Raw genomic sequence first — 22,379 nt, forward strand, 5'->3', positions numbered from 1 at the left:
GGGAAGAGGTAGGTTCCTGTGAAGCCCATGAAGGGAAGCTTTTAGGTGCTGATGTCAACTTAGTGTGTTCTTTCCTGTGAAAGATCTTGTGATCACAGGCAATGGGTACATCCTGTGCAGCTTGGTTGGTCCGCTGTTTGTTAGCCCCTCGATGCATGAACTAAAAGGGGGAGATTGGCTAATGATTGTGTGAAATGAAGAACTGGCTTAAGGATGTGCAAATTTATCATAAATACTGTCTATGAAATAGTCATCTGTTTTCCATCTGCCTGACAAATCCTCTAATTATGATTCTTAATATTAGAGCAGTCTTGTAGCCCTGAGCTTGAGCAGTGTTTTCTTAGACTAGCAGACAATGTCAGGTGTGTGTTTTCTGCCAAAATTGTGTTGTCTTATAATAACATCTGTTTTGTGTAGGTAAACATGTTCTGGTTTATTTTTCAGGAGACAGCAGCAGAGAAAGAGGAGTCCAGCCCAGATCAGTTGTGGCACAATCTACGGACTTCAAATGTACAGAACTGTAAGAAGGAAGTTTTTAAAGGTAGAGTAGGAGTGGAAGGTGCTCTGAAACATTGGACTTGTTTGTGGCTTTTTGGTTTTGTTTTTTTTAAATACGTGGTTATCCACAGTTGTGGATTTAGTAAACTTTTCCAGGCTCTAGTGTTGTTAGTTACCGGTTTGAGCAACAATTCCTGTAGCTCTCAAGAAAGCAATTGGAAGACGCAAACAAAAATCACACTAGCAGAGATCATATGGTGAGATCTCACAAACACCATATGGAATTGTGTGAAGAGAAATTACCCATAGGTATGTCCTATAATTCATGGGCGTGCTGATGTCTTACGGGTGATCTGGTGATTGTAGCTATAACGTTATGACTTTAAGCTAATCTTAACCTACCAGTCTCAGGACTGTGCTATGACAACGCTCTTTTCAAATGTTAATATAGTTTGTTATTAAAAAGTGGTGGTGCCCAAATATGTCTCAAACTGCTCTTTTAGCACACTTGTGTTCTAAGCTTCACCCTTTTGGCTTCCTGAAATTCCAGATGTTTTCTCCTCTGTAGCAGAAACCCAGGATTACTCCTGCACAGTTCGAAATCCTGGAAAAGAGGAGGTGTTCAACATGGATGTTGCCTACTCGGAGCAAGCAGCTGTCCTGCTCAAGGGTTCATTCCTGTCTGAATCTAGGAGGTTGAAGGATGGAAACGCCCTAACTGTAAGCACTGAAGGATCTTTTCCTGTTAGAACATATTAGCTTATTGTACCCCTGCTCTTGTCGAGATGGGTACAAGGTACTTGATTCAACTGTATGATCAGCTCTTGGAAATGTCCTCTAGGCATAGTGTTGGAACAGGTCTATATTAGGTAGATATTTTTGGGCAGGTAATGCCCAAAATGCCTGGTGGTGTTGGGCAAAGATAACTGTTGTATAGTGGAGGGCCAAAAGAACTTGTACTTGTGTGTGAAACTAGCTACTTTGATATGAGTCTGGGTCACTTCCACTGAAAAGAGGAGAATAACTGGTCTTTCTTACTCGTATTTTAACAGTTTTCTACCCCGCAAATGTACTGGACTGCTTCCAAAGTTCAAGTAGATTAGGGTGGGCATCAGACTGTCTTTAATTTAGATAAATTGGGATCTCCAATACAGTTAGAGAGCAATGCTGAAAAGGGAAAATATTTATTCAGCTGTGGGTTGAGTAGAAGTAGGAGTAGCTTGGGGCATTTGTCTGGTGTTGAGAACAAGAGAATGAATAGATGCCTGGCTATGGTAAGGAATGATAAAAATGCAGCAAAACTTGAAACCAGTGGGATTGGGAATGATGCTTGTGCTGAACCTTGTGTGTATGTTTTTCCCCTTAGAAATTTAGGATCCCCAAGGGTAGACTAGGAGTGACTAGGATTGGAGATCTATCTGCTCAGGACATGAAGAAGATCCCCACACTGGCCCTTATTGAACTAACAGCTCTCTGTGATGTTCTGGGCTTTGAGCTGAAGAGAAACAAGGCAGCAAAACTGAAAACAGCAGGTTAGCTGTGTTTCTTCTTGATTATTTTTTGAGTGCATTTTTCACTTTGATCTTCTCATAGGTTTGTGTTTAAAATGTTAGGACAGAGAAGGTCTTTGATAAGAGACCTTGTGACAGGTGTGTTTTTCCTTTGTCAGTATTTCTCCCAGAAGTCATGGATCATAACATCAAGACTTAGCAGCATGTTTATCTCTGGCTATCAAATGCACTTGTTCTGCTGAGTGTTCCTCTCTCTTTCTCCAATATCTACACTTATAAAATGTACCCTCTTAGTCTGCAGTGGTGGATATATCCCTGACATCTGTATTAGCGGAGATAGATTTATAATGTTTTGTTTCTTTTGTAGAGAAAAGACTCTTCGGAGTTCCACTCAACACCCTGTTGGAAAATGACCAAAAACTTCTCCCTAACACCAAGGTCCCCCTGTTACTCCAGGCAGTAAGTTCTCTTCTGGTTTCATTCCCACCTCTGATCCTCAGACTCAGGAAGTCTGTGATGAGGAAGGGCTGACTTCTCATCCTCTATGCCTAAGAGCTTTCTTTTTTTTACCCTTTCAATAGCTGCTGTCCTGCTTGGAAAAGAGAGGACTTGAAACAGAGGGCATTTTGAGAGTTTCTGGGTCCCAGACCAGAATCAAGGTATGATCTCTGTAGTAGTGTTTGAAAGTATCGGAGGTGATCAGAGAGCATGTTGCCGAAGCAAATATCTAAATAACCTGAATTGTCTCATCTCCCTTCCTAGTACAACTCAAAATGCCTATTACTGGGAAATCTGGGAGTGTCTACTGTGAGGGTCTCTGTGCTCTTTTGACTTGATGGGTTGGCCTCCTAGTGCTCAGCTACAGAATTTCCCTTGTGTTTGCTTATTAAAGCATGAAATAACTTTCATCTTCTTTGTAGAGTCTGGAACAGAAACTAGAAAGGGACTTCTATACTGGCCTTTTCCGCTGGGATGAAGTCCACCAGAATGATGTATCTGGGCTACTGAAAAGATTCATAAGAGAGCTGCCAGCCCCGCTGCTGACAGCAGAGTACCTCCCTGCTTTTGCTGCTGTGCAAAGTGAGTCCCTGCTTTGGCTGTTTAGCATCAGTTTGCTGGTTTGTGCTATTCTGACAAAGCTCTGCTGGTCTTGGGCTCTCCCCTCAGGTGTGTTGGGAGCCTGTATATTCCCTGGGAATACAGAGCACGATAGGAACTATAGCCAAACTCTGTGTGCTGGGTGCTATATGTACTGCTACGTGTCAGCCTGAGAGTTGTAGTCCCTGGTGCTTGGTTGCACACATCTTTGTGTAGGAACACCATCCTGGAGTCTTGAATCATATTGTGTCATTTGAGGCTGCAGGGTTGCTACCATGAATGAGGACAACTTGATAAATAATGACCTGCAGGCTGAGCTGTGGCAACTGGCCAGGGTGCCCAGTCTTGCCTTGTTTGCGGGTAATGCAATGTTCTGCAAGTGCCTTCTTTGGAGGTTTGTGCCTCAATAGATGTCTTGAATGTGTTAAGCTGTTTAAGTGCACGGCTTTTTTTTGTTCAAGAGATGGGGAATAATGGGGTGTTTTGATGCCCTTCAAGGGCCTCAGGCTCGCTGGTAAACTGTATACGCTGAAACAAATCAGCCAGTGTTCTAAAACATAGGTAGTTCACTTCATAAGGGCTGTATGAGCTTGATTTACTTCTGTAAAACAAGATCTCAAATCCTAGATAACAAACACAACAAACAATTGCCTTATTCCTTGGGGGATTCATATGGTCAAAAAGAACAGTGTCAGGAGCCTGAATCCTTTGTCCTGTTGTCACTCTCCCTCTCTAGATATTCCAGACCTGAAGCAAAGATTGCAAGCTCTAAACCTCCTGATCCTTATTCTCCCGGAGCCCAACAGAAACACCCTAAAGGTAACTACCAGTCTGTATTTAACTGGAAAAACACTATCTCATTCCAGGTTTTTATTCAGGGACTCTATCAGCTTTTGTAAATATCATACATCATGCTGTTTGGTTGTATTTCACTGACTTGCAAATGGAAACCCATGATGGGAGGAGCAGGCAAGGCTGCAAACCTCAAGTTCACAGCAGACCTCAAGGCTGTGCAGTGAACGTAAGCTGTAGGCACAGCCTGCCTTTTGGGTACAAACTTCAGAGCAGTAGGAAGCCATGTGGTCTTGGGACATCCCGTTTAGAAATGTGCTCTTCCTCTTTGGAGTGTTAAAGCAATTCACTATGGAGTGAAAGATGTCTACATCTTACGTTGTCTGTGGACACGCTAAGATAAAGGGAAAGAAATTCAGTCTTTTGATTCATGGTTTGTGGTATTGTCATCATCTATGAAGGATAGTTTCTATTTAAAATAAATATTTAAAAAGCTACTAAACTTATAACTTCCTACCCTTTTCTGATCAGAAGGCATTTAAAGTCCTTTCACCTACTACTTTTTGAAAGAATAAACGCCGATGGGATCAGCTTTCCAGGCAGTGCACAACCTCTGCCTCTCTGTGCTTTGTAATAACTGTGGAGGTTGTTGCTGTAGCTCTTTTTTTTTCTCTCCTGACTGGTTCAGCTTCCAGCTAATAAAGGCAAGGCTGATTTAGCACCCTGCAAACTCTATTGAGAGTGCAGGAATACATAATCCAGTCAGAGATGATCTGTCATGTGCCACAGCTTTGGTGGAGGTGTGAGGCAGAAGAGATCATCCAAAAGGGTTTATTTTTCCCCATCTGGGAATAGCTTTGAGGGGATACTGGGAGAAGGAGAGGTGTCACTTTTGGATTCTGTAACTTTTACGACCAGACTTTATAAATTGCCACCTGCCAAGGAGTAAGAGCTCATCTACTTCCCACACAGACTGTCTCTCCTGATTTGTGAATGCTGGACGAAATGTCTCTCTGCTTGGTATGCTTATTTGTTGCTATTTTAGTATTGAAACTTATTGCTGAACTTCCTGACTGGAGAAACAGGATTTGCTCGTGGATATCAAGAAAAAAATGCTAATTAAATGATGTCTCCAGCAATTGCCACAGTAGTTTCTTGAGGACTATTAGTAATGTATGTCTTATCATCGAATCATAGAATCTTCATGGTTGGAAAGGACCTTTGAGACCATCGAGTCCAACCATACACACACAAAAAAACCCCTACAATCTCTGCCGCTAGAGCATGCCCTGAAGTGCCAAATCTGCACGTTTCTTAAGTACCTCTAGGGATGGGATGGTGACTCAACCACCTCTCTGGGCAGGCTGTTCCAGTGCCTGACCACTCTTTCAGTAAAGTAATTCTTCCTAATATCTAATCTAAACCTCCCCTGCCGCAACTTCAGACCATTTCCTCTGGTCCTGTCATTATTCACCTGGGAGAAGAGGCCAACCCCCACCTCTCTGCACCCTCCTTTCAGGTAGCTGTAGAGGGCAATGAGGTCTCCCCTCAGCCTCCTCTTCTCCAAGCTAAACATGCCCAGCTCCCTCAGCCTCTCCTCATATCACCTGGTCTCCAGACCCCTCACCAGCCTGGTAGCTCTCCTCTGGACATGCTCCAGCGCTTCTATGTCCCTCTTGTACAGAATCTCTTTCTCTCTGTTTAGGCTCTACTTGAATTTCTCAGCAAAGTGGTTGCTAGGGAGAACAACAACAAAATGAACCTCTGGAACGTTTCCACGGTCATGGCCCCAAACCTCTTCATGCACAAGGGGCTGCCAAACAAGATCCCTGAAGGAAAGGAGAAACAGCTGGCAGAGGGGGCAGCTGATGTTGTGCGGATGATGATCCATTACCAGGATTTGCTCTGGACAGTAAGTTGCACCGGTGTCTTGCAGTATGGTGGGGCAGCGTCTTGGTCTGCCTAGAACTGGAATAGGGGAAGGGATAGCCTTGGAAATTTCAGGGGAGTTAAACGTCTGTAGGCAAAACCTCTGGCTGAGTTCCAAGACTACCTGTTTTCAAGGTATATGGGTGTTTTGTCTATTCAAGGAGCTTCATAAAGTGATGTTTAGGTTCTTAAAAGGCGTCCTTATCTCTGCTTGATTTAATTCCCATCTTCTTCTTTCTTCCTTTCTCAGGTTTCCTCTTTTCTGGTAGCTCAAGTGAGAAAGCTGAATGAGAGCAATAGCAAAAGGTACCAGTTCTGTGACAAGCGAATTAAAAATTTGTTGCGTAAGATTCATGCTGATAAAGACAAAGTGGAAAAGAACCAGACAGAGGTGAGTTAGGGCTTGGAAAAACTAGGCCCTTTCATAACAGTGGCAAATACTTTCTCATTGTGCATGCTTTCGTGAGAACTTGGAAAAACTGTAAGGAGTGATGCTCCTTACAGAGCAAGAGGGAGAAAAATCTGCAGATGCATGAGAAACAGCTTCCCAGACCCTTTTGGCCAGGTTGTGGCAAACACCGATCGCAGCAGCAAGTGCACTAAAATTTCAGGCTACAAAACACTTGGTTAAGATGCTGCCTTGTTGCAGGAGAAGGGGGAAGAGACCAGAAGCAGAAATGCTGGTCTCTACCTTATGTGAAGAGCAGAATTCACATGGCTGTAGGTGCCCCATGTGTTTATAGAGAGATGTGTCTGATGTGATAAAGGCAGACTTATTTTTGTGAACTTAAAGCAAAAATGGAGGCTATTACTGTAGTGTAAGACTACGTTTTTGTATCTCTTTTTTGCTCCATGATGCTGCTGATCTGTATTGGGACGTTTGAGGACAAGGTTCTTGCCACTTAAAAGAAGAAAATTAACTTCCCTGATAAATGAAATGTCTCTTCTCCTCCTTGTGTCGGTGCAGATGGAGACTTTTTTAAACAGATGTTACTATCGGATCTATTTGTGTATTGAAGTTGGGAAAAGATCCTTGGAACCATTCTGCCTTTTTTTGGTTGCCACTGTCAGTTGAATAAGTGTAGGTCTGTGGCAGCTGGGTCACATCATGCAGTCCTGGATGTTAAGTGTTGCATAGCACTGGTGGTGCAACTGGGATGCTCTAAGGACACAAGCTAGGTGGAGTCTGCAGGTAGGAATAATGCGCTGAAAGCTTAAATCTGCATACCTGAAGAAAAGGTTGTGTTCTCACAAGTCAGTACATCCCCCTTTCTATACCAGTTGGGCTCTGTCTGCCTAAAATTTGGCTGGTTAAGGCTGTATGTCACTTGAAGGTGCCGCATTTCAGAGAGGGCAACTACCGTGTAGGCAGTCAAACAGACGACCCGATGCTTAGGACAGTGCTAATACTACTTCCTAATGGTCTCGGTGCTCAGCGCTGTCTTTGCAGAAGGTTCAGGATTGCAAAATTAACTTGCTGCAAATCAGACCCCATTAGAACAGTTCAGTGTTCTCCACAAAAGTTCTGGGAGGTTACTTCGGGAAAGAGCTGATGAAAACAATCTTGAGAAAATAGCACTTGAACTCTGCGCTTCCTATTTTGAAACTACCTTTCTGAAATTCAGTGGTCTGCAATTCAGCTGTCTAAACTCCTTTTTCGGTAGTTTAAATGAATTCAGGAGTAGTCTATCAGACTTGTGCAAAACAGTTTGTCAAAATTTATTGTGACAAATCCTAGTTTCATCAGTTTGTTCTTATAGTGCCAGTGCTGTATTTGAACAGTAGAGAGCACCAACGCACGCTGATGGAGAGCGGTGCTGTTCTCCCCAGCCACAGCACCGGAGCACAGATGATTTGTTTATAATGGTCACCTTGATGCTTCTTTAAGCTTCCTGTCTGTAGTACATGTGGGATAAGAAACAAACCTAAATTCTCTGAACAGCTGGCTGGATAGGTTTAATTCTTCACACTCTCCAATCTATTTTGAAACTGGATTTTTTAGCTCATAAGAAAGTTGTTCTTTAAGCACTTTCGTCTTTTTTCCTCTCTACCTGCCTTGTTCAGCCTTCCAAGATTGTGAAAGTCCATGCCTCGCTTCTCCTGAAGGATTCGCTAGAGGTGCATTTGAACAATGCAACCAGGGTTGCTGATGTCTTGAGGCAGTTTCAGAAGAACCTGTGCCAGAATGGTTGGAATATTGTCAACACTGTCAACCTCCTCAAGTGGTAAATGGCTTTTTCTCTGCTTTAAAAAAAAAAAAAAAAAAAAAAAAAAAACAAACAACAAAAACCAACCAAACAAAAAAAACAACCAGGTGGTCTAGTTGCTGGTTTCTGTCTTCTGGCAGAGCTGATGTGGTGGTGCAGTGAGCTGTTAGAAGACTGTTCTCTGCTCCTCTACTCTCAGCTTTGGAAACCGTGTGTTGGATGGGGCAAGCAAACATTAGTTCAGCTGAGTGGTACTGTCCCTGTGCTCAGGCTGTCGGGAGGTCAGGTAGTCCCCTCGGGTTTGCTGGACGGCATGTGAATTTTAGCAGCCTTGCTGGAGGGAAGGGAAAGTGGAATAACATTGACCCTGAAATTCTCTCCTATGGCCCAGCAGTCAATTGCTGAAATAATTAAAAAAAAAAAAATAAAATTTCCTGCTCCCTCTGTCACCATTCCTGCAGACCGTATTTAGTAGGTAAGTGTTAGTGCATCTCCTGACTGCGTCCCTGGGCAGGAGATATCTAGACAAGGAGGGTAGGTGGGAAGTTAGTTGAATGTGGGTCAACTGAGAACTGGTATCTCACTAAGAAGCAGTACAGCTGCTGAAGTCTTCCTGCACATGAGCTTCTCTTCAACAGGCCATCAGTTCTAGAGAAAAGCTGCCAATGAACTTTGGTATTTACGCCTGTTGTCATCCTATTGAAAAGTTAACGTTTGCATGTGGTATGCTTCTCGTTGGCAGTGAGGAATATCTGCCTTATTTTCTTTTTTCCAATTTTGTCTGTCACTTTCAACAGCTGTACCATGGCCTTGTAGCATCCTTGACCATTACTGAACTATAAGCAGTTTTTGAGAGGAAATATTACTAAACTACACAACCTGCCTTTTGCAGAGCTTTATTAACTTCAATGTGTTTTTCTTTCTGCAGTAACAACTCAACGGAGTGCACAAGCTTGCTCCTGTATGAAGTGGGAGGCAATATTGGTAAGTCTGGGTGGTAACTGAAAGTAAGGACTCTGATGTCCAGGTTGGTTTTTTTTTTGCTTAACTTGTCTTAGGAGGGAGTTAAAAACAAAAGGGTGAGATTTGGAGGGGGGTCCAAAAGTTGAGAGGTGAACAAGTGTGGGTTAACCTCACCCGTAGCAAAGAGTACCTGTCAAAGCTCCTGTGTCTTCCAGCCACCACTGCAAAGCCTTGATCATGCATGTATGTGGGAAGGTTGAAGCCTGTACTTCAAAAAATACATAACACTAATGGATCTTATTCAGAAGCTGCCTGTCAAGAAAGGTAGAAACTCAAGAGTCCAAAAGTCTGCAGGACAGAGACATGCACAACTCTGTCCATCTTAAAAACAAACAAACCTCCCATTCAGGGAAATGTACCATGTTAAATTCCCTGTTCCCTCATCGATAAAGATTTGTGCTTGGAATTAAGTGTAGGGCTTAAAACCATAAACTACATTTATCTAAGTAAAGGGCAACTTCATCCTGTACCACTATCGGCTTTTAATTGTGGGCTTCTTTTCTGGGCTCTAACTAAATATGGTGTGCTGGCACATGGCATCTGTACTAACGATGGCCAGCTCCAGGTGTGAATTCTGTCTGCCTTCATCAGCTCTCTGACAAAAGAACCTGTACTACCTTGGGTGGAAGCTTCTCAAGCCATATAGTTGAACAAGTTGATGTTTGTTAGTAACTGATTTCCACTCGTCAATAGGGTAATGTCATCAGATGGAGAAGAGACTTGAATAATACGATTGCAGCAGCAGATTAGGGGTGTCTGACAATGGAAAGGAATTCTTAGCTCTGTTACAGCTGGTTATGGAGACTGTCGGTCACTGGAGTGCTTTGGCTGCCTCTTAGTATTTCTCGTAGCAGCATCTGTAGAAGAAAAGCATTGGAAACAATTCAGTCTCTGGATTTCACCACTAACGTGTTTCATGATGGTTTTCAAGTGCTAAAGTTATTGGGTATTAAAATTAGAGTAGCTCTCCACGAAGGTCAAAGCTTGGGTTTAGTATAGTTTTAAGGAAAATACTTTCATTTTTAACATAAATAATTAGAACTTTCCGGATTTGTGGAAACTCTTCTAAATGGTTATGATATTGAAATTAATGTGAAAAAATACCAATTTTTAAGGGGGGAAAAAAACTCCATCTAGCAACTATAGGACTAAAGATATAATAAATGCTTTTTTTTTTCTGAATCTCTTGTTTTGGTAGGTGAACATTGCCTGGACCCAGACACTTACCTCTTAGACTTGTACCACATCAATCCCCATGCTGAGTGGATAATTAAGCAAAACCCATCTTGTCCTCGGATGTTCTAAGGAAAGCATGAGCAAAACAAAATGTTTGGTGGCAGTTTTTGGAAGACACGGAAAAGCTATGGAGATGTTCCTGGTATAGTCACAGACTGGACAATGCTTGTGTCTGAAGGAAAAAAAGCTTTATTTACTACTTCCATGGGGAGAGTACATGAGCCTACATGCTAACAGGGGTGTTGATAACAAGCAGCCATTATTATGTAGCAGAATTTGCAGGGGGTATAATTACTTGTAAACAAAATAGCCTCCCCAAAACAAACTCTGCAAACAAAGCTACAGTGACTGCGCAGCAAAGATGGAACGTAAAAGGAGAAATGTCTTCTTGAAGGTGGTAGAAGACATCTGTTTCTTCTGGATTTGCTTTCTTCTGATCACATCCACGTTTTGGAGGAGAGACAGTCAAATGCTGTGGAGGTACTAATGAGGTCCCTTTGGTAAGATCTACTATTGACTGTCGCACATCACCAGAAAAAGTTGTGAACCTGGGTTTCACTAACATGATGCTGTTATTTTCTTTGAAAAGTGAAAAAGGATGCTTCCAGAAAGGCCAGATGGGATCTGAAGCCAACATCTAGCATTTAATGACTACAGTTAAATACATATATGCAACACAAGAAAACTTTCCTTGGAAAAACGTATGGGATGGAGAGCAGCCTTTCAAGTGTACAGTTTGATAGGAGACATGCCTGTCCCATATAGTAATGCAAAATGTACAAGTTGCCACTGATGATGGGGAAAACATACATTTATTTTGCTGGACAACCTATATCTCAATGGATAACCAAGGAAATATTCTGAAGTTAATTTGAGGTTAGTAATCTGACCTGGCCACATGAACTAAACTTCCTTTTGGAAGACTCTGTATGAACATGTCTGGTTAAAAAAAAACAAACACACAATCGCAACCAAGATGTGCAGTGGCTGAAATAAGAGGTCCATGCCTGTATCTGGTCACACAGTGGGTACCGAATCGAGCCTTTACCGCTTTGACGGCACATTTTCATCCCACACAGCATGGTGTGGTCACTGTGGTCTGCGAAGACAAGGGTGGAGCAGAAGGCTCGCCCCTCGCGTCGCTGCGCCATCGTCGTACACCCTCAGCTCAAACAAGACTGTGCTTGTGGAAGAGGAGTGCAGAAGTGTTGTTTTCCTTTCCAGTGATGCTGAAATACCTCATGTGAGGGAACCTACTATGCAGTTACATGGGATGGAACATGCACTGTTTCTGAAAATCCTGACATCTTTTTTTATATACCGTTTTTAGACGCTGTTGGATATTTATTCATGTGGCAGAAGCAGGGCTGCCCTGCAAGTGTATACTCAAAGTATTTCATTTGTCGAGTCCTAGCTGCACTAGTGACAATCTCCAGTATTATTTCTTTTGTTTGACTGAATTTGTTTCCATTGCAGTCTGAACTTTTCCCTCCTCTGTTTTTTTGTTGTTTTTTTTTTCCCCCCCCAGGCTGATGTGTAGCTATCCCTATTCATTATCTCAAAGTCCTACTTGCTATTTTAAGGGCACTTCATTCTGTGGTTTGTCTGCGAGGTTAAATCCTCTTGGTGGTTAAGATCCTTGAGGAACAGGCGAGCCATAGTCCGTATCCTTTCTAACCTGTTGTGAATACTGTGTGCATGGTGCTGATGTCTTGAAATGATGCATATATTAGAGAGTCTGTCTGCTTTTCTTGGTTGAGATGATGCAGAGGCACTGACTGGTGGGATCATCTTCATAGTTGTCTCTTTAAGCTCTGATAGAAACTTGCAAAAGAAACCCCACCTCCCAACCCTAATACAGAACCTCGATGTCAAGACTTCTTTAGGTGCCTCAGTTTTATAGGGCTTAAACTGTGCCTAAAAGGGACTGATTCTTATCCTTGAGATTGGGTGCTCTGTGTCTCTTGAAATATCAAGCTGCTTTAAAATTGGGCATTAAAAATCAAAGGTACCTATGCACTCGTCGCTCCTGGAAATCTTCCTTGCAGTGATGGAGTTTAGCAAAGAGCAAATGCCAGAGATGTCATACTGTGAGAAATACATAATTCGCAAAGGTATTGGTGGGAGAGACAGAAGAACGTGTGACCGCTCAGAGTTGCTTTGCGATCTAAATTGCATCCCTGCAAATCATATCACGCTGCAGTTTTTCCACCCCTTATATACCGGATGTTTTATTAAACATACTGGCTTCCATACGTATGAGGGGGAAATGCTACACCACTGCTTCTGTCAACAAAGCAGTTTTTTTTCATCAGCAAATAATGTGAATCAGTGCTGTGAAAAACAAGGTTGGGGTGAGATCTCATGAGACAAATATCAGTTCTCAAATATGAAAGGAAACATAAAAAAACCCAAATCATCTCTTTCCAGACGATGAATATGCTTTTTTATTTTTCTTTCCTATCTTTGTACCAGTCACTGATGTGCAACCTACTTCTGAATGCTGGCTTTTAATAACTATTTTTACAAATTATGAATTCTGTATTTAAAATTCATTTATTCAATGAAACAATAAAAATCTAGTAAAATCTTTTGGCTTCAATTTCATTAGCAGCTGAGAATAAGTTAGCACGGGAACTGGCACCGCATCCGTGAATGCCAGCAGGATTTGCCTCGTGCCTGAAGAAGGATGTGCCTGGGGTCTAAGTGAGCGTGGCAAGACTTCCATATTACGGCTTCAGAAGTTCCTTTTCAGAGGATCCCGTGGGTTTGGTGTGAAGGAATGATCCAGGAGGAGGAAGAGGAGGTCAGTGTTGGGTATAGACAGCCCAGAGAAAGGTTGACAGGGGGCTGAAGTTTGCGAGCACCAAGGATTAGTGACTTCTGAAGGAAGAAGAGAGGCTGTTAAAGACTTGAGCTTGAGGAAAGATGGCCACGTCCCATGAGAAGTCCCATACCTACCTCCTCGGTCCCATGCTCAGTGACGTACTTGCTGGCAGGACTAGCCAAGTTGGCCAAGAATAATAGGAATCCAGCCCGAATCTCTGGTAAACTGTGACTAATATTTCAGTGTTCAATAGTCAGTGATGAAACGTGGCATAAATCCACTGCTATTTGTTTAAAAACAGTAACAGCAGCCGCCTGTCCAGTGCTACTGAGAGAGAAGCAGGACTTGCTACCCTATCCAGAAACAAAGGGAAAGGGAGGATCTAAGCAGCTTTAGAAAGCTTTCAGAGCAATTATCTGAGGAAAACACCAGTTTATCAAACTCATTTCACCCATTCATCTTCAGTAGTATCAAAGTGCTAATCTCTCCCATCCCCGTGGGCGTTTTTTGATTGATCATTACACGGCTATCTCCCCTGCTCAGAAGAAAAGCCCAGTATTTATTCTGAATGCAACTTAAAGTCGGGTGTGCCGAGATAACAGGACGCAGCATAAAAGAATCTTGCAAATGCTGGTTAAACATATTTCGGTTCCACTTCATCCACAAATACCACATATTAAAAACAAAATAATTTGCTTTGGGTGGAGGGAAGCTTTACAGCAATACAGGGTCTTCATAAGAACAAATGAAGCTTCAAACCTTGGAGGGAAATGCTGTAGGAAAACAACAAAATATACTTCCTGGAGCAAAGTAAGTAAATGATGGCAAATACTGTTGTGAACAAAATACAGTTGTATTTGATTAAGTCTGTTTCTTTCCTCTGGTGCACTCCCCAGTGTTGAAAACAGGACAACTGATGAGAGAGTGCCACTTTAAAGTTCTCTTCAAATCCTGTCTGGTCTTGATTGCACATGAGGATTGCGTATGTCTGCACCTTGGGGCAAGAAAATAAGAGGCTGTAGTTCGACATTTTAGGTTGCTAGAAAAGAAAACGTGCAGCTGCGCTGACTTATCATCTAGGAAATGGTCATGGTGGGATCAGTTCCTATAGTCTTCCCCAGCCATTTCTACTCCCTACGAGCTCAGGCTTGTATGGATCTGTGTGTGTGTGGTGACAAACTCTTTCTTGAAGCAGCTTTGTGTTGGCTGTCCCTTCCCAGCACCTCCTTGTCCAGGGGACGGGGTGACCTCACCTGCCGAGGAGCTGCTCCCCAGCGTCTGGACCTGGCAGGATCTACTGAGCTCAAGGGGCTGCAACTTTCTTCCCCACTTATGTTCTGTTATCTAGCTCTATCCAAGGGCTGGCCTAAAGAAGGTGAGGGTGGGAAGGAATTCTTTTTATCCTTAATCTTGGAAGGAAACTTGAAGTAGTGATGTTTTCACCTCTCTGACCCTCTTGTCTGTCCCTATTTGCCTGGCTAGTGAAGTTGAAGGAATAATTAACTAGGGGATAAAGGAGGAAAAAGGAAAGATACCAACAGAAATAGAGGGTGTCGGTATACCTGTGGAGGGTTGTTTGGCTTTTTGTTTGTTTTGCAGGGGTTGGAAGAGATGCTGAGGCACACGAGCGCTGCTGTTCTTTCCTCTCTCATCCCAAACCTTGTTCTTGGCAGGCTGCAGTAGAAACCTGCTCCAGTGGTTCCCCATCCTTTCCAGGCTGAAAATCAAAGGCTGGTTTCCCTTGCCTTTGGCTTTTGCCAGCCTGCCCTTTCTGTGCCGAGAGGGTGATGTGAGCCTTCAGTTCCGAACGTGCTTCGCATTGGTCCACGCGTGTGGATGGATGCTCCAAGCTGCGCATGGACAACTTGTGACTTGCGTTGAAACCGAATCTTTTGAGCCTCGCACAGAGTTTTAAAAGTCTTGAGGAGCGTGGTTATACATAACCCACCTGTGTTACCTCCTGTCTCAGCTCTTTCTATGTGCCGAGTCGGTGCAGGCGGAGAAAGTTGCTCTTATCTGTGCTGATGACTCTGTAGTAACCCTTCTCTGGACACAAGAGGCAGTCAGAAAGTGGAATAATTGCCCTTCACTTATAACAAACCAGCAGAGCTGGCTCAGGGTTTCAAGTGAGACAATTAAAGATATTGCATTGTTGTCTTCAAAAGGAGAAATAGACCTGGGGGTTCCCTAATAGCCCTCCTGATTCTGCGCTGCGCTCTCGGTGCGTGTTGTTGTGGGTTGCATTTATTATGAGCCACTTATTATCCCTAATTATTTAGCAGGGGGGAGGTCTCTCAGTAACAGGCGAATTTGTGACTTGATGAACACTCAGCTGTCTGTATTTAAGATAAAATTACTGTAATTAACAAATCGATCAACCCTACTTTAACTTTGCCTGGCTGGGACAGGACAAATGGGCTAAATGAGACCTATTTAGTACCGTGGTAGAGAAAGGGGTTTGTAGACATCAGGATACACAGGCTTAACGCTTTTTTTTTTTTTTTTAAAACACGCTGCTTTTAATGGTAATGTCACATAATTGTCTCTTGTTAGGTAATTTTGTCTCTAACAAAAAGCCCTCACGCTGCGCTTTCTTTGGCTCAGCCCAGCAAGGCGAGAGTCCCGGCGGGTGAGTAGCCAGGTGGGTTGTTTTATTATAACCTAAACCTGGAGGGGGGGTGGGCTGGATTCCCTGGGTGCTGCACTCTCTTGTGACTCGTATCCGGTTGTTTGCAGAACTTACATCTTCGAGAGCCGGATTAATCCCTCGGGTTGTCTTATGGCTGACAGATGTTGCCTGCTCCAGCTCCCCAGCTGCTGCTCCTCGTACCGCTTTGCTGCCCGAGGGTGGAGGCGCTTCCAGCCCCGGCCAGCCCTCCCACCTCCCTGGGGTGGGAAGAGCTTGTCCCCAGTTCTTCTTCCAGGTAATCGGTACCTGCTACCAGTTGCTCACATAGGAAAGGAGTTTAAATAACTCTTCTGGAGCTGCAGTTTTGCAGGAACCTGCCTTACGCTGGCATCTCTTGGGCTGTACCTAGCACATCCCCAGTGTGCTGAAATAGCACGGGGTGCGGAATAGTCACTGGGCGTTGGATTCCTGCCCTGACTTAGTTCATGGTAGTTTCCTAATGAAAACAATACTTGGAGCCACATGCTGTCTAGAAAGCATTCATCTACTTGGATTTGTCCCTCTTTAAGCTTTTGGGGTACATTTGTGCATGCTGGCAAGCTCACCCTGCGTGTGCTGTCAGCCCATCCTTGCTGCCTTATTGCTCCACGATTGTGTGGCATCCACAAATGTATTTAAGGTGGTGCCGTTAAGTAGACAGGACACTGGAGGGCCAAGGAGATGCTCTCCACTTCACTGTATTTTGCTGCCCTGTGAAATGAACTGGTGAAAGGTAGATCTGCTATGGAAGAAGAAACCAACGGTGGCCATCAGCATGAAGATGAGGAGGGTAACTGTGTGTCTTCTCTGAGAACTGGCGCTGTCCCTGTGATTGAATCCATGAAGGGCAGATCTGGCAGAGATGGAGGGAGAGAATGTTACAAAATGGGACTGCTTCAGCATCAGCTGGTTGCCATTACAGGGGGATGAAGACGTCTATGGGGGAAGCTGGTGCTCCTTGCCAATGACGGTGGTTCCTGCTATACCTACTCACTAGCAGAAGGCAGGTTTGCTTACACGTGCCGTGTAAGAATTACAAGCAAATTTATTTCAACAGATCATTTAAAAAAAAAAAAAATAACCTGTAAGTACTTCAAGGGATGGGACCTGCTTAACCTGGAGAGTTGTCTTTGTCCTGTCCCTTTTTGCATATGCCAGTGGGGGGGTTTATCCTTGCTGTACCCGTACCCACAGGCAGGCGGGCAGCAGCTGCGCTGTGATGAGGGTGTTCCATCTGATGGATAAATGAGCACCGGAGGATGTCTGGCTTGGTCTGCAATGCCGATGGCTCTATGTTTCAGGGGGTCTCATCATCACTGCCTTGTTTCATGGTGTGCCTGGCTGCCCTCTGTTTTGGAGGCTGGTTGCATCTTTTGGGCATTTTGCCGCTCTCCTCCGCTCGTGTCCATTGCTCTCCATCAGGCGTTTCCTCCGTCCGGCTCCGGAGACATCCCTGGCTGGAGGGGACGTCGAGTTGCTGCTGTAACTGTCACATACATGCAAGGAAAGCCCGTGTTGAACCGTCAAAGGCAGAACCAAGAGCATTTGAAAGCTTCATTAGCCGGGCTTTGTTCTGATGGCGCAGTCAGGCGGGGAAATAATGCCGTGAGTGTTATCAGCCATGTGCAGGAGGCGGTTGCGTAGCAACCCCGATTGGGGTACCGCGCTGCTTTTCCGAGAGGAAAAAGAAATACTCATTTTCTTCAATTTAGAGGCATTGCAAACAGGAATTCATTATTGACAAAGGATTCACTTAGGTTTTGCATCTCGTAAAGAGATGGCAGGCGGTGGTGGCCTCGTGTTAGTATCGCGTAGGTACAAACTCACAAGTTAAATGAACCTGGGATGCTCCGGGTTTTGTTTGTGTTTTCAGCTGCTGTTTTTCATCCCTTTGTCCTGCTGGGTCTCAAAGTGGGATGAGGACTGGAAATTTCATCTCTCCTTTCAGACATGATGTAAAGGCATCTCCAGGGAGCCCTCCCTGATATCACGTTCATTATTACAGATGAGAAGGGTGATGGTATTCCCTCTTTCCTCCGAGCCCTGTTTAGGGAGTAAGGCACAGAAGCGGGGTGGTTCTGCTTCTACATCTCCATGTCAGGCTGGGGAAGTGGTCAGGCTTCTGAGCCCCTTTGAATCTGCAATACCTTTCAGGCTGCTAAGGAGCATTGGATGTATGGATAGGAAATAGATTCACCACCCCACTTCTTGTCTGGAATCCTAAATGGTGAGGTTGAGGTGAGCGGAGACTGTCCAGGATTGTTTTGAAGGGTAACATGATTAGGTGGCACAAGTAAGAAATGGGTTCCAGCACTAAGGAGTGGGATTGCCAAGGGTGGAGGTAGGACAAAGCATCCCATTGTCTCCTTGTCCTGCTGCAGCTCTAGCTGTTTCACGCAGAAGGGGCGCAAAGAGCTTTTTCAAACTTCAGCTTTGGTGTGTGTTGTGTAATAACAGCAGCGGGGTAGAGGCGTTCCACCCTTAGAGGGGAACCGGGCTGCTGAGACATCGTGTGGGCATCCCGAAGGAATCTGTCTAGGTTTGGTAACTAGGAAGCATGCTGTCCATGTTCATCTGGACAATGTATCTGGCTTTCCAGACAAACTGGGCCGGACTGGAGCACCCACCCTCGTACACCCCTCTCTGGGTGCCCGAGACAGGGCTGGCACAGAAAGGGAATGCCTGAGTGCTACCAAGGGAAGATATTAAATAAGGAATTAACTACTACAGAATATTTATTGTACACTTCTAAGGCTGTGTACAGTAATGTGGAAATCACTGTTTGTTTTTTTTTTTTTTTTTTTGGTTCACCTGTTTACATCTGTATTGGCAGGGTCTGCAGATAACGGCGGAAGGGTGCTGGTATTGGCAGTGAGATTTGGGATCTGTGATGGAGGAGACCTGAAATGAACATCCTCGATGTGCTCTCGCCTACTGAGAAGATGGAAGCATTTTCTTTCGCTGATTAGCTGGTGCATCAAGTGACAGTGAGTAAAAAGGATATGATTTGTATATCGTGAAACTCCTTTCTTTGCTCTGTCCTCTAACTCTAGTTTTTCAATATTGAACAATAATACATCTTCCCTTGTCATTAGCAATTCACTCTGCAGACTGATTCAGATTAACTTGGACTCTCACTGTATTAAACACTTTAAGGAAAAAAAACATAGGAGCTCAGGATGTTTATGAAAAGCAATTTCCTCAATGCCAGGCAATTTAATAACTCTACAGCCGTGGCATTCAGGCTCATTTATTTTAAGCTATGTTTCCAAACTGTGACGGGTCAATAATAAATAAGGCAGCCTGGCAGATTTTGCATGGAAGAGAGCTTATTTCAAAGAAAGGAACACAGGCAAGTTCAGTCGGGAGTGCAGAGAATAATGTGGCTTTTAGGTCTGCCAAATGAAAGGCTCATTTGAGAAACCGAATCTTATAATCAATATTTTCCTGCTGAACTATTGGCGGCAAGTGAACACTCGGAGATGTATATGGCAAAAGAGAAAAAATCCTGCTCCTCTCTCATTCAAACAGTTTTGTTTCTTGTAACCGTAAAACTGTTCTTCTGTGTATGGGTCTGCTTTTTTCCTTTAATCGAGTTCGCGGTGGAGAGAAGTGTGTAGCCCCAGGCAGCCTTTTGCACCTGAGACCTCAGACCCAGTCAAGCAATAAATACACACATCACAGGGTGTTTCAAAGGACTTGTTAAAAATATTGGAAATCAGTATCTTGTAGGAAACAAAGTGAGTTAATACTATTTGTTGAAAACACCTTTTACAAACCATGTGGGACACTAAGCAGGTCAACTGGAATGTGTAACTACATTCACCTATCTCCTGCTTCCCTCTATGGATATTCAAGCAGGGATGTTGGTGGGTTTAAGTTGTGTTATCCCCCTTTGGAGCACGGATGATGCTGAAGAACCAAGCTCATCTGATTTGCTTTGTGTCCTGCTCCACTATGGAAACTTCGGGCTCTCCAGCTCAGGAGGGTCTTTTCTTCTGCATCTGCCGTGTTCAGGGTAGCAGGGTAAAAATGTAAATAAGCTGCAAAAAGATGGAATAGCCAGATTGTTGTTAATATACAGGGATTGGGAAACAGGCTTCTGTTGTGAAGTTTCCTTTCTGATTAGTCCTTGGCAGAAGGATACCCCCCTCTCTTCTGTCTGGACTGTGAAGCGCTGGGGATTGTTCCTTGCTAATCAAAATATTAAGTTTGATTAAAGCATTATCGATCTGACTAATAAGATGTATCTGTTTGCTAACTTTAGTGAGTACCTGGGCAGGGAGGTTGTTCCTGCCATGAGTTATGCCCCCAGCTGGGAGGTTTCCCGGTGGCTGGCCGGGGAGGTGAGCTGGCTCTGCCTTTATTTTGGTTGAACAGTAAATTTATAAATCAGGTGCCCAGCATGAATGTTTGTTTAAGAGTCCTAACTTTTTCGTAATGTTCCTGAGTGCTCACTTATTAGAAGCTCCCACTGTGAATCCCCAGGAATTCATGAGATGTTTTATGTATCTTGTACTTTAAATAAAGCCCACAACAGCAGGCTGCAGGTCCTGGGTAGATGTACTGTTTCTGAACAGGCTTCCCACACAGACCTTGCCCTTCTGCAGCTTGGCAGGAAGAGCTGTGCCAAAATCTTGGGGCCTTTTGTCTGCTGATGACCTTACATGTGGAGTTTCTTATTTGAGATGGGCTTCAGTGGTGGCCGGGGTGACACTGGAGCTATGGGTGGCTCTGTCTCCAGTGATGCTGTGGATAATGGTACAACCAAATCCAAAAATATGTCTGCAAGAGCTAATGAGAATTTCTAGTTAGGTCCATCACTGCCTGTTCATGATTTTATGTTACTACAAATAATGGTTTTTGTATTGGACAGGGATGTGCCTGTGACACTTGGTGTGTCCTTACCTTGCGAGTGTGGGTACCTACAGATGCTGTCTCTCAGTGCTGCAGCATTTCAGTAAGGCTGTTTCTGAGGTCAAGACCCGGATCTTTGAAGAAACAAACCCTTAACTCCTGACCTTCTGAGAAAGGTCAGGCATAAAAATAAACCATTAAAAAATACCCCCGGCCTTCTTCCTCCCCTCTGTCCTAAATTCCGTGATCTCAATGACCCAACGAACCAGGACTCTTGGCGAGTATCTCCGCCATCAGAGTGCTGGCAGGCTAATGAGACAGAAACTGAATTAATCTTAACTTGCATCCCCTGCATCGCTCCTGCTCAGCGCACACTGTTCCTCCTGCTCTGCCCGCACCCCCTTGGGCATGGGCATACGCACGCGTGAGTATCTACAGCAGGATGCAGACGCAATACACAGGGACAAATATCGCTTCTCTGGTGGCTAAAGGATTTTATTTTTTTTTACATCTGCCATAATAAGTTGAGTCCTACAGCCTGCTTACGCTGGCAAGGATTAAACGGAAAGAATGCGTTATGCCTCGTCCTCCCGCAGCCCTATCCGCAAGGATGTCTCTGCTCTCAAAGCCATTTCTGAGTCATCGCTTGATGGATTTGGCTGCAGGGGCATTGACTAAGTCCCCAGCATAGTGCAAGGGTCGCATCGCAGCGTGCCACCAAGGGATGCCTGCTGTTACATCAGCCGACCGGCAGCGCGCATTGCTGACTCCTCCTTGCCTTCTTTTTTTATTCCTTTGATTTAAAGGCATTCTGCCAGCGCGTGGGCATTCATTTTGCTTAGATATGCTACTTACGGAGTTGGAAAGAGAAAGAATTGTCATTTCAGTCGTTTGTAGTATTTTCAGGCACAGCCTCTGATTGTGGGTGCTGATGTTTTTCTCTTCTGTTCATGTTTTGGCTCACGCGTTCTTTGCTTTCTGACCATATTTGGAGGGATAAGACTACTTTGTCTGCCTTTCCTTCCCAAATATCCTGTCTGCTGCATGCTGATGGCTGGGGAAAAATTCTATCTGAAAAATTGTACCTGGTTTAAGGTTTCCCTGCGTTAATCTCTGGTCAGGTAGCTGAAAGCATATATAGAAATGATAGAGAAAGCAGTCAGTCTGCCAGTTTTAACAGTGTTCAGCTCTGGTGGTGGCGTCCCAGCTGTTTCCAATCTTCACCTTGCTCAGGAACCCATTTCCATGATGATAATCATTTGACAGCTTTTAATCTTCCAGTGCAGATGTGACAAAATAGTTTCATAATCCCCTTCCGCGCATTAGGCTGCTCACTTCTGTTCCTGGAGATCGGTGGATGACTAACGTATAGCTTTGTCCGATGGAATGTGACACAACCGCACTGGCGAAGTCAAAGGGCAAACGCCTCCAGAAAGTGGGTGTGTTGTAAAGGCATCGTTGTGATTTTTAGTATGAGTTGGAAACCTGAGGCAAAAAGGCACAAAAAAACCCCATGGATAGCACCCTGAAAAACTTTGTATGGATACATAGATAGTAAATATCTATTATGAATAAATACAATAGTGAGTAGAAGTCAGTGAGTTTGGGTAGTAACCAGGGCAAGAGCAGAGCAGGGACGTTCCCCGTGCTCTCTGACTGCACCAAGACCGTTCTCAGTAGTGTTAGAGGGATCTGTGGGCTTTGAGCCAAACCGGGGTACGGTGACTCACCCC

The 22,379-nt window shown here is 44.1% G+C and overlaps 1 protein-coding gene across 4 annotated transcripts in view; it reads left to right on the forward strand.

Annotated features, from left to right (window-relative positions):
* Positions 1-12,884, forward strand: part of ARHGAP40 (Rho GTPase activating protein 40) — a 46,517-nt gene extending 33,633 nt beyond the window's left edge. For 3 of the 4 annotated variants that reach the window (XM_074605324.1, XM_074605326.1, XM_074605325.1), the window contains exons 4-15: positions 445-541; positions 1,067-1,218; positions 1,865-2,030; positions 2,377-2,468; positions 2,591-2,668; positions 2,930-3,089; positions 3,844-3,926; positions 5,605-5,811; positions 6,079-6,219; positions 7,893-8,053; positions 8,964-9,019; positions 10,257-12,884. In XM_074605324.1, coding sequence (XP_074461425.1) covers positions 445-541; positions 1,067-1,218; positions 1,865-2,030; positions 2,377-2,468; positions 2,591-2,668; positions 2,930-3,089; positions 3,844-3,926; positions 5,605-5,811; positions 6,079-6,219; positions 7,893-8,053; positions 8,964-9,019; positions 10,257-10,363 — 1,500 coding nt within the window. In that variant the 3' untranslated portion in view covers positions 10,364-12,884. The remainder of the gene's footprint in view (positions 1-444; positions 542-1,066; positions 1,219-1,864; positions 2,031-2,376; positions 2,469-2,590; positions 2,669-2,929; positions 3,090-3,843; positions 3,927-5,604; positions 5,812-6,078; positions 6,220-7,892; positions 8,054-8,963; positions 9,020-10,256) is intronic. The other variant, XM_074605323.1, reaches the window with a different exon arrangement.
* Positions 12,885-22,379: the final 9,495 nt, after the last annotated feature.

This window comes from Larus michahellis, chromosome 12, assembly GCF_964199755.1.
Source record: "Larus michahellis chromosome 12, bLarMic1.1, whole genome shotgun sequence".
Taxonomy (NCBI): Eukaryota; Metazoa; Chordata; class Aves; order Charadriiformes; family Laridae; genus Larus; species Larus michahellis.